Genomic DNA, 12,524 nt, shown 5'->3' with positions numbered 1-12,524 from the left:
TTTCCGCAAGTGTCGTCCACTCTGCAACACTGCGAGTGTACTCACTGGTGCACCGTGATGTATGCGGTGGTGCTGACGCATCCCTTGGCCAGAGCCTCGAAGATGACCGATGCGTCGAGCCTGCTCAGTCCCGCTCCCCCGTACTGATCCGATATGTACACGCCGCCGAAGCCGAGCTCGCCGGCCTTGCGCATCGCCTCCACGGGGAATATCTCCTGCACAGCAGCACATAGCATAGCACTGTTAGGCCGCAGCGGCATTGGATGACCAATGTGCATGCTACGTTAAACGCGTGCACAAACTAAATTAGCTGCACATTTAACGCTTCTTCGTCCCACATTAGATTACGCGAGCGTCGTGTGGGATCCGTTTAAAAAAGAAAATCTGGTAGGTAGAATTGGAGAACTTCAAAGAAGAGCGGCAAGGTTTATCTTGTCAAAAATATCGTTCAACCGACTCCGTGAATGAAATGCTCAGGAAGCTCAACCTACCTCCATTTTCAGATCGCAGAAGGATAGCGAGACTAAAATTTATTTATCTGATTCGCCAAAACTGGTTTAACCTTAATACACAGCAGTACATAAAAAGCGTCTGTCTCGAACAGTAAGATGCAGCAACCAAGAGCAAATTCAATCCATTTCAGCACGAATAGATGCGCATAAGTACTCGTTTTCCCCTAGAACAAGAGAGGAATGGAGCGCACTGCCACATAAATTACTACCAGTAGACAGTCTAAATAAAATTGAAACCACACTAACAAAATTTTTTACCACGGCTAGAAGTACATAGCTACTATTTAATAATGGTAATTTGTCTAACTTATGTTCCTGGTTGTAATACACATGATTAATACAGTGGCTGCGGTACATTTGATACCACCCCGATGTAATTTGCTTTTTGCTTCACCTTGCTTTGCATTGTGCCTTTTCCTGTGCATATTACTGAAGTACTATAGCGCCAAACAGACGACACAAGAAGAAGAGACACGGACGAGCGCTCGTCCGTGTCCCTTCTTCTTGTGTCGTCTGTTTGGCGCTATAGTACTTCAGTAATATGCACCAACTAGGCCAACAAAAAGTTCAGTTGTCCTGTGTATATACCTTATTTGGTCTGTTCTAGACTGCGGCAGCACTGCTATCTTGTTTCGTTTGTCTTGCAACCGCCCTTTAACGGCCTTCGGCCAACAGTATTGATAAATAAAAAAAAATCAATTGCAATCTGTGTAAAAAAAAATCCTGCTACACGTGCTCGCAGGCGTGACGCAACTGTTCCAGGCTTTTCAAATAAGTTTTCTTCCTTGTAACGATGTTATTCTGTACGCGCACTGCTTAATTTTGGTTTTGTATACTGTAACATACCCCCCTCCCCTGCAATAAAGCGTTCACGGCGTCTGCAGGGTTTTCATGTAAATAAATTCAACTAAATTATTGAGTTTCCCAGTGTCCTGGAAACACTGTACTACACGCCGAGTCGACAATTAGTGAAAATGTAAGGCACGTTAAGTGTAATGTTGGGGAGAAAGTAACGTTTCTCGCTTAATTATATGAGCCGAATAATTATATATATATATATATATATATATATATATATATATATATATATATATATATATATATAGTATAATTAAAGTATAATTACTGCCCCCTCGTTTTCCATGCCCATATAAATATATTTTCATGTTTCGAAGTAATCGGTGAACTATACTGACACCCCGCTTATATCTGAAGAAAGTAAAGAACAGGTTATGAGTAAATATAGACACAGTTCCAAGTGTATGGGTGAATTGCGGTATTTGCAGTAAATATTGCATTCGAACGCTCCGAAGCGTTATAAGGGTGTTTTACGAACGGCGCAAACGGCATGATGTATCATCTGGGCGCATCAAAGCTGTTTTGCTAGGCAAAGTACAAATTTGAGAATATATTTTAGACAATCGGCGGTTGTTCTCCCTTTCCAAGTTCCGACAGCTGATTCGCCACCGCAGTAGTTAACTTAAAACTATCGTTTGTGTGTGCGTGTGTGTGTGTGTGTGTTGACATCATGGACGTAGCTGTTAGCGCACATATACGGCGCCGGCTACACCTCTGCTTAAAAGTCGCCCTTTCGCCAGAAAAGCGAATCATTGATTGCGATGGCAAATTAGTGGACAGCTATACGAAGTAAGGATGATGGTTTTATCGGGCGTATAAGTTTGTAAACACAGGCATACTAACTAAATTAACAAGCATGGTGTCACGCGCGCACACAGAGACATGAGCACATCTCCCTCGATGACCGCGGAAACTGGCTGTCAGAACGCTGGAGCGAGGACGCGCGGCAGCAGCAGCGGGCGAATGGAGCTTCGTGCTGTCTCTCGCATGAACGCGAACTAAGCCGCGAGAAGACCACGCAAGGCAGACGCTGTTCCCGTCACAGATGGCTTTCATGATACAGCGGCCCGGGCGGGAGCGCGCGGGCGCCCAGGCGCGTATTTACAATTGCTAGTAGGTACAGCGGGGCGTGGCGTTTCCACGGCGTTCGACGTTTCTGCGCAGGCGCGAGTAAGAGCGGGTGCGAGAGAGAAAATCTGGCGGCCTTTGCTCCTTGAATATGTGAGTCTGCCTAGGAACAACGGAGGAGGTTTCTTAACGCGTGTTGTATGCGTTTCTCCCCTAGGCATGCCGGCATTGCGGAGTGTGGTCCAGTTTGTTTACGCTCCGCCACTGGCTGTCCGCGCGGTGAGGCAGTGGGCACGGACGCCCCATTTGGTGATCGCTGTGTCTGAAGGGCCAAGGTTCTGACTGGTGTTGTATAAGTACCAGGTCGATTTTTAGTCACGACGGTAGATGGCATTTTTTACAAGCACTGCTCCAGGAGGGCAAACGTAACTGGTAAACGGAGGCCTCAGGAGAGCACCTGAGGTTATATTAAAGCAGGTGGCGCAGGATCTGACACGTTGTTTTAATTAGTAAAAAACACGATTGAATAAATATAATTACGTCCAGCCGCCAATTTGCGATGCTAAGTTCAGCACTACCGCGCCCTGCGACTTCTGCCTGCACGCCTAGGGACAAACGCATACAACGCGCGCTGTTAGGAACGGCCTGCAGAGATGCCGACATGCAAAGTTTTCCCAGCCAGCTGCAGCAGCGGGATTGGCGTTTTCTAGGAACCGACCGTCAGTCTCCAGCCGAACGGCGCCACTAGGTTCACTGTGGAGACTTGCTTTGAAAGGACGACAAGGCGTCATTCCGCAGCCTCTTGGCGTCACGATGTCTGCTGCGGCGACTGACTGTGTGAGGAGGACAATACGCCGAGTCAGCAACTCTTCGTCGCCGGAATACCGGGACGAGGTCGGCGAACCAGGCTTTGTTAATGAACTCGCCACCCCAGACCTGGTCTGTCGGGAGCGGGGAAGTTCCTGAGGGAATGCATTTGGCGGCACCGTCCCACGTGCCTTTCAAGACGCAAGACAATGAAGAACCACGGCGGCCACTCTGCGGGGGTCAGCTCGGGGATTAAGAGGCGCCTCCTTAGGGCAAGACCCAGTTCTGCGAAGACCGTCTCGCCTCGGTTGGGGCAGTGAAACTTGTGCGGAAGTGTGTGTGTAAGCCCTCCCCCTCAAAGGAGGCTCGGCTACGATGACTGGTCGAACGTTTTCCCTCACCTAGGGATCTAGGGAGACAGAGTGTATTTAAGATGCTGTTGCACGGCACCTCAGTGTGCTCTCTCTCGCAGTCATGCTAGTCTGATGAACTGCAACGTCTTTGTGTAGATGCTGTAAATAAACCCATATTATTCGTTCTCAATGAGAACAAATCTCTCACTTCAACAACGTCCTCAGCGTGGATGAGTTGGACGACGGCATCGGCCAGCTACCATCTAATTCATGCCCGACTCCAAACTTTACAGCGCCAAGAAACTCCTCCGTAGAGCCCAGGCAGGGTCGTATATTCAAGGAGCAAAAGTCCCCATATTTCTTCTCGCAACTTGCGCCATAAAACCCCATGCATCATCCTCTCGCAACCGCTCTTACTCGCGCATGCGCGCAAACGTGCGTCGTCTCCACAAGTGCCACGCCCCGTTGTACCTACTAGCAATTGTAAATACGCTCCTGGGGCACCCGGAATATAACGCGCCAGCCCTCCCTACCCTCCCCCTCGGAGCGTTGCGCGCGACGGAAGACGCTTTCCCACACTTTCTTCCCTTGCGTGCGCGAGATAGTGCCGCGGTCGCTGGCTCACCCTCGTGCGCTTTCTTTTGCACATACAGCACACGGCGCGTGGCGACGATTTTATCGCCCTAGGACTTTATGCGGAACCTCACAGCGACACCGACGGAGGCAGCAGAGGTGCACCTGGAGTGTCAATGTAATTGCTATTGCAATAAAAGCAATCGGGCGTTGCCCCACGTTGCTTACTTATCCACGGTGCATGAAGATCTTACACCTTCGGACCCCGGGTCGCAGAAATGTGTAGGAGGTATTAAAACATAAAAAAGGCAATGCCCAGCTAGTCAGGATCATCATCACGTAGCAAGTGTTTGCTATTCATTGAATGTTGTGGTACAGGTGCAGCGGTGGCGTAGAGGTAGAACACCCGCCTCGCGTGCAAGAGGTCCGTGGTTCGAATCCCGGTGCCGCGCAATTTTCCACCGGATTAAAAAAAAAAAGATCCGCGTGTTGATAAAATTGCATAAACAGGCCTGGAGTGTGGCCTGAACCCGGTGACCAGAACCGGCAACGCACTCCCTCACCAGAGCAGGATTGGCCACCCTGGTGCAGTACTTGGCCCCAACCTCCTATATCAACACAGTTGAAATCAAGAAATGGGCATGGGCAGGACACGCAATGAGGAGGGAAGATAACCGATGGTCATTAAGAGTTACGGAATGGATTCCAAGGGAAGGAAAGCGTAGCAGAGGGCGGCAGAAAGTTAGGTGGGCGGATGAGATTAAGAAGTTTGCAGGGACAGTACATGACCGGGGTAGTTGGAGAAGTATGGGGAGAGGCCTTTGCCCTGCATTGGGCATAACCAGGATGATGATGATGAATGTTGTGGGCGGCGACCTGGCGACTTTGTCCAAAACAAATGTTACCAACACTTATTTTCTGGCTCCTGCACTCTTCCTACAAGTTTCAAATTTCAATATCGTTTTCGCGAAATCACTTATTACTCTATTCACGTAACCCGACGAACCCAGTAGTACCCTCACGATGCTTCCAGCATCATCACCACCAGCACCAGCAGCAGCAACCTACTTTAGCACCGAAATGTTTTATGCCGGGGTCCACCACCAACTTCCTCTAACGGATGTGACGCAGGCGCGAACGAGTAAAATATGTTCTATCGTGAGAGGAGGGATGGCGTCATATAGCTAGCAGCGGTGAAGCGAAGTACTGCATCATGACACAAACGAGCGCCGACAGTGAGCGCTTCGGTGGTCCCAGCGCAGCGGAGGCTTCAACGCGGTGCAGCCTGGTGTAGGCGGCGTAGGCCTTCTGCTGAGGTGACGACGCAGTTACCGCATGGTTTGTGTATCGCGTCGAATTATCTTGTGACGCCTCGTCGCCTACGGAGTGCAGCCTAAACAGGCATCAGCAGTGCTTACACGCCGCGTACTGCTTCCATTGCGATGACACCAACTAAAAAAGCTGCCCGCTAAGCGGCGCAGAAAGGCAATGACGTCAACTGGCGAATCTCGTGTTGGTGAGGCGATAGGCACGCCAGCGTGAAGCAGAACGCCTTCGGGCGTTCATGGCGCACGCTGCGAACTCTGTCACTCGCACTGCTGAAGCCGAGCGCCTCGCAACTCAACTGGCTGTCCAAGACACTACGGAGTCGGACCAAAATGCGCGTACCTTCGCCGGAGCGACTCGGCAGCAAGAAGTCGTTCGGCAGCAGGCCGCCACGCGCCAAGCAAACCAGCAACACGGTCGCCGACCCGCAAATCGTGCGCCTTTCGCTGCAGTGAACCATGAGTTAACGAAGTGATTTACTAACAACACGTTCGGTTTCGCTTCTACGGTGCGCCATCGCCTGTGGTTTATGGCAGATTTGCGCAATGCTGCGGCACGTGCAATGAACAGCTTCTGTGAAGACACGTTCCACTTTCGTGTTCTGCCGATTCCTATGAAAGAGAGATCAACCATAATTTTTTTACGTCCACTGAAGGGCGAAGGCCTCTCCCAGCGATCTCCGATTGCTCCTTTTTTGTGCTAGCTGGTTTTAGCTTGCGCTTGCAACTTGAAAGTATCCCCATTTCATCACCCCACCTAATTTTATGCCGTCCTCGAATACGCTTCCCTTCCCAGTTAGCGTTGAAGCGATAGACAGCGCGAAGGTCACTTCGCTCACTTCTGATGCCGCGCTTCCTGGTTTTGACAGCGAGGTTTTTTTAACGTTTTGACAGCGAGTGTCCGAGGTCATCGAGTGTCATGTGTGCGTGTCTGCCTGCGCGCGCTGACGTCATGCTTGTTAATTTAGTTATTAATCGAGTCTTTACAAATGCCTACGGCCGATAAAACTACTATCCTTGCTAATTATGGCTGTCTACTGATTTGCTATCGCAATCGATGCTTCGCCTTTCGGTCGAAAGTGCGACTTTTTTCGTTCCATCCCTCTTCGCACGGTCATCGACTCGTTTGTCAATCTTCATTGTTAACCTTCAACTTTCTGCCCCATATGTTAACACCGGTAGAATGCAACGATTGTACACTTTTGGTAAGCTCCCAGTAAGGATTTGGTGATGCCTGTCGTGCACACTTCAACCTATTTTTCTTCTTCTGTAAATTTCCTTTTCATGACCATAGTCCCCTGTGAGTAATTGACCTACATAAGCGTATTCCAGCACAGACTCTGGGGGCTGACTGACAATCATTAATTATTGTTCTATACAGTGCTTCCATAGAGGCAAACAATTACCCAAATTGATGAAACCTTCTCCGCCTAAATTCACTACCATGCGTCATTTTGATCAGCCCTTTCGCAAAGCGTCTCTATTTGAGTGTGCGGCTCCGACGCACTCCACACCGGCTGAGAATGCTCGTGGCCAGGCAGCTCGCCACCGGGAAGGGGCGGGAGAGCAGTTGCGCGGCACACGAGTCGCCAGCTCGCTCTTTGAGGTGCGTGTGCTCTCTTGCGAGAGTCTTGTGGTGTCCTAGAGACTCCAGGTGTGTGGGTTGGTGGCGCTATGTCGCGCTTCGCCGCCTGGGCTGACGGTTGCAGGCAGGCACGTACCCAAGGGAAGGCCCGGGGGGGCCCGGGGGGGCCCGGGCCCCCCCCCCCGAGATCAAGTGGCATACCCCCCCCCCCCCCCTCCCCACCCACGCCACCACTCCTCACACATTCCTAAAACGCCGCCAGATCAATGTTGAGACTTGGCAGCTGTTCATCGGTCAGCATTATGCTACCTTTTTCACTCCTTTTAGATGGCGGTAGTTATCGGCATCTCTTGTAATGTGAAGGACGGTTTTCTCATAGATTCCGCACACGCGCGATTAACTCGAGGTGCGTTCAGATGTCACCATCTATTCAACCGTCACGCGCATAGCTGTTGCTTTTGTTAGTTCAACCTCCTTTGTTTAGGCTGATCCTGGGACCAGGAGAGGGATGCGGCTGTTACTCAGCTGGTCTGTACTCTCATGGAACGAGTTGCTGCCGGAGAAAACGCCAGTTGCCTTTAACTTATCCCTTTGCTTCATTATTTCCTTGAGTTACGGCTCGCCGCGACGCTGGCAGATGCGCCGGAAGCGCTGCCCGGAACCATATACACGTGATACGGGTTAGATAAGGTGGGAAATAAAATAATGTGAAAGAGAGTCCATCATGAAACCCTGCAATAACCCTTAAACCCATAAGCAAGATGACTGTCGCCCGTTACCTCGTCTGTTTTTCCCTAATTGTATAGCACTTTTCGTGCAAAATTGGCAACTGGAAACAAAAATCGCAAGGAGTTGAGAAATTAAGCGATCTACTAAGGGAGAGAGCCAAGGCAACAACCAAACTGCGAGCAAAAGCGAATAATAAAAAAGTTAACCGTTGTTTATGAGAATATTTATGGATCAACATCTTTTTATTTAAAAAGGAAATAGAGAAAACGCCGCCGGAAGTAGAGAACAATTGCTTGTTTTGAATGACGCTTCTACAGTTATCGGTCGAACCGCCTCACGTAGCCGCTTTTCTGCTGTGCTTATGTGGGTGTTTTTCTAACCTTTCGCGGTGAGCGCAGTACGTCTAGAATCGCAGAGTCCTGCGCTCTACGCGGTTGTGTGGGACTGGCGGCCGCACAGCGTTACGCAATTCGTGGAACTGTCAAAACTGATCAACAAGGCGAAAATAACTGATATTCGAAACTATAACATGAGAAAGACTGAAGAAGCCGTAAAAAATGAACGCAGCCTGAAATCAGTAAAAATGAAACCTGGCATAGGACAAACCATGATGTATGCACTAAAAGATGAGAAGAATAATATCATCAGCAATCTCGAAGATATAGTAAAAGCAGCGGAATATTTCTAAGCTGACCTGTATACAGTACCCAGAGGAGTCACGATACCTCACTTAGACACAGTAATGAACAGGATACAGAAACTCTCCTATAACTAGCGATGAGGTCAGAAGGGCCCTGCAAGACATGAAACGATGAAGAGCGGGAGGAGAAGGTGGAATAACAGTCGATTTAATCAAAGATGGAGGAGACATAATGCTTGGAAAACTGGCGGCTCTTTATACGAAGTGTCTATAGACTGCAAGGTTCCCATAAAACTGGAAGAATGCAGACATTCTATTAATCTACAAAAAAAGGAGACGTTAAAGAATTGAAAAATTATGGGACCATTAGCTTGCTCCCAGTATTATATAAAATATTTACCAAAATAATCTCCAATAGAATAAGGGCCACATTGGATTTTGTCAACCAAGGGAACAAGCTGGCTTCAGGAAGAGATAATTTACAATGGATCACATCCATGTCATCAATCAGGTTATCGCGAAATCTGCAGAGTACAATAAGCCTCTCTATGTGGCTTATATAGATTACGAAAAGGCATTTGATTCAGTAGAGATACCAGCAATCGTAGAGGCACTGTGTAATCAAGGAGTACAGAACGCTTACGTAAAAAACTTGGAAAATATTGCTACATGCGTGTGGTATTTGTTTGTTTGAACGAGGCGCGTAGGCGCCATCATTCCAGAAAAGAGGAGGAAGAACGAACTGGGATCGCGCTGTGAATCTAACCGGTCAGCGCTGCAACCGTTGTTGTAAATATAATCTGTAAATAGTTTCTCGTCTTACTGACACGTCCTTCGCGTAAGAATATCTACAGAGGTTCTACAGCTACCTTAATTCTACACAAGAAAAGCAGGGAGATACCTATAGAAAAAGGGGTCAGACAGGGAGACACAATTTCTCCAAAGCTATTCACTGCGTGCTTAGAATTCAAGCTATTAAACTGGGAAGGCTTAGGAGTGAAGATCGACGGCAAATATCTCAGCAACCTTCGGTTTGCCGATGACATTCAACAACAAAGCAGACGAGTTACAACAAATGATTGGCGACCTTAACAAAGAGAGTGTAAGAGTGGGGTTGAATATTAATATGCAGAAGATTAAGATAATGATAAATAGCCGGGCAAAGGAACAAGAGATCAGGATCGCCAGTCGGCCACTAGAGACTGTGAAGGAGTACGTTTACCTAGGTCAATTAATCACAGGGAACCCTGATCATGAGAAGCAAATTCACAGAAGAATAGAAATAGGTTGGATCGCATACGGCAGACATTGCCAGCTCCTGACTGGAAGCTTACCATTATTATTGAAAAGTAAGGTGTGCAATCAGTGCATTTTGCCAGTGCTTACATATGGGGCAGAGACTTCAGAGCAAGTTAAGGACAGCGCAAAGAGCGATCGAACGAAGATTGCTAGGCATAACGTTGAGAGAGAAAGAGAGCGGTTTGGATCAGAGAGCGAACGGGTATAGACGATATTCTAATTGACATCAAGAGGGAAAAAATGTAGCTGGGCAGGTCATGCAATGCGCCGGTTAGATAACCGTTGGGCCATTAAGGTTACAGAATGGGTACCAAGAGAAGGGAAATGCAATCGAGGACGACAAAACACTAGGTGAAGCGATGAAATTAGGAAATTTGCGGGTGCTAGTTGGAATCGGTTGGCGCAGGAGGGGTAATTGGAGATCGCAGGGAGAGGCTTTCGTCCTGCAGTGGACAAAGAACAGGCTGATGATGATGATGATGATGATGATGATGATGATGATGATGGAGGTGGTGGGCCCCCCCCCGAAAGAAAATCCTGGGTACGTGCCTGGTTGCAGGAGGCGTTTATTGCACAAGTCCGCTGTACGTCTAGGCTTGCCAGATGACCAAAGCTTCGCTTATACCTACAGCCACAGTGCGTGACATGTGCATGGTTTTAAGCCGAATGGTCGCAGAAGTATGTCTGGCCTCTGTGGAGTAAACGAGCGTAGGAGGAAGTGCGCAGCTGTCGTCACGCCATCGTCGTCGTGCAGCCGTCGTCCTCGCGCCGCCATCGTCGCCACCTTGTCATGCCGTCTACTAAAACATGCCGACGATAATTTGTGCCGCCATCTCCGAACACTGTTATCGACGTCAGCAGTATAAATGCATCTCAAACACTGCTAGTGCGTCCATTTGACTTCTGCGATCCGCAGACGCTATTCGACAACCATCTTCAGTAGTTTCTGCCCATTTTTTAATCTCGCTCGAACATCCCACCATCCCTTCCCTAGAAGAGCTGGGCTGCTCCGCAGCAACAGCTTAACCCTACTGGTACACTCAGTTGACCAATGCTGGTGTTCCGCATAAAACACATCGGTTTGGCTGGCACTGACCAGAACCGGGGACTCAGCTGGACTCCGATGACTCGGACCATAAGAGTCGTTCAGAAATTAAATTTCTTTCTCTTGTACTTGGGCGCCTTCGTTTTCGACTGCATTCTTCTGTAGTCGCAATAACAGCTTAGCTGCAAAGAATCGCAAGAGTAGGCGTGCACAGAGACTGCGTACTCAAAGATTTCAGAAGATAACTTGCAGGCTTCCTTTCCCCGCACGCCTTGTCCTCACGTGATTTCTTTTTTTTTTTTTTTTTCGTGCGCCAAAACAGTAGTCATGATTCGAGGAACAATATTCTTGTATTGCAATGTGCGGGAAGAGATTAACTTCGGGCGAAAGATTGGATGAGAAAGACGGACTCCTTTCTTGCTTTCATGACAAGGAATGGGTCTAGATTTTGTTAATAGTAATATCGCCGCAGCCGTGCACTATGTGGTTGAGGGTACGGTATGTCCTTATATTCCTCCACCTTTCAAGTTAACATCGTATAGCTGGTCAAATCATTTTCATAAAATCAATGGAGTCACGTCACAGGATCAATAAGGCTTCGAGTTTGGCTAGCTGGTATGACATCGTTCTGTTTACTGCACTATTCTGTTACACAAAGGTCAAGATAAAAGTCAGTGTCCTTTATTTTGTCCTTCGTGTAAGAGTATAAAGCAGTAAACAAAACGATCCACAGAATCAGCAGGATGTTCTGTAAACGTTAACCTTTAGCTGTTCGAAATGAAGCCGGCGTTGGAATTCTTCCTGTGCTAGAAACCGCAGGCTTTGCCACCTCGTCAAAGCGTTTTGTATATTTTTTTTTTTGCGCACCCCTTCCTTTCTGTCTCATTAAAGCGCAAATATGGTTTCCAGTGGGAGAAATGCGAGAAGAAAGCGAATTTTAAGTCGGCCGATTGCTTCGAGTTGTGGTTACATCACTCGCCAATAGGAAGAATAATGTATGCGTCCCACTGACGTACATAATCTACATAAGAAATAGGATTAAACTTACTTTTTCGTCCCATTCTTGCATGTATGGCAGGAATTCTTTTTCAGCAAAGTCGGAGGCAGTTTTCTGCATCTGGATCTGTTCCTCGCTGAGCCCGAGGGTGGCTGAGCATAGTGGGACGAAGAAAAACAAGAAGCAGTAAAGAACTGACACTTGTATGAAACCTGAATTTCACACTTTTACCTTCTAGGATGCAAATGCAAATACTGTATTATTTGTCATGAAGATGCCGCATATTGGTTCATGCAGAAAAACGCCAGAAAGAGCATAAATGTGCAGCCCCGGTAGCATAAGGGAGATCATTTGTTAAAATATAGAAGTCATGTGATCACGTAAAGGTAAATGAAAGTGGACAAAAAAACAGCTTGCCGCTGGTGGTAGCCGTACCCACAACCTCCGCATTCTCTGTACTTTCCTTGGCTTCGTTATCTATGGTTGACAACCGCAACACCCCCTCCCCCTTCTCATTCATTGCTTAGCGAGGGTATCGGCTCCGTCAGGTTCGATGCCTTCAGGTAGCATACACGTGTGTGTACCACCTATAGCCGTCGTTACGGCGGCTATGCGTGGGTAGGTGTGCCGTCTGCCGGGCGTTCAGCGCTTCCCCGCTTCATGACGACAAGTGGCGTGGCACTGTCACGTGGCACAGCGTCGTGTGCTGCTGCGGTCGTCTTACTGTAGAAGT

At 48.2% G+C, this 12,524-nt stretch overlaps 1 protein-coding gene across 2 annotated transcripts in view; it reads right to left on the bottom strand.

Annotated features, from left to right (window-relative positions):
* LOC126545210 (isobutyryl-CoA dehydrogenase, mitochondrial-like) overlaps window positions 1–12,524 on the bottom strand; it is a 149,719-nt gene that overhangs the window by 107,405 nt on the left and 29,790 nt on the right. For both annotated transcript variants that reach the window (XM_050192971.3, XM_055078301.2), the window contains exons 2-3: window positions 11,843–11,943; window positions 46–215 (exon numbers count right to left, since the gene is read on the bottom strand). In XM_050192971.3, the coding sequence (XP_050048928.1) occupies window positions 46–215; window positions 11,843–11,943 (271 nt within the window). The remainder of the gene's footprint in view (window positions 1–45; window positions 216–11,842; window positions 11,944–12,524) is intronic.

This window comes from Dermacentor andersoni, chromosome 10 (assembly GCF_023375885.2).
Source record: "Dermacentor andersoni chromosome 10, qqDerAnde1_hic_scaffold, whole genome shotgun sequence".
NCBI lineage: Eukaryota > Metazoa > Arthropoda > Arachnida > Ixodida > Ixodidae > Dermacentor > Dermacentor andersoni.
The sequence above is the reverse complement of the archived record's forward strand: the minus strand, read 5'-3'. Positions and strand labels throughout refer to the sequence as shown.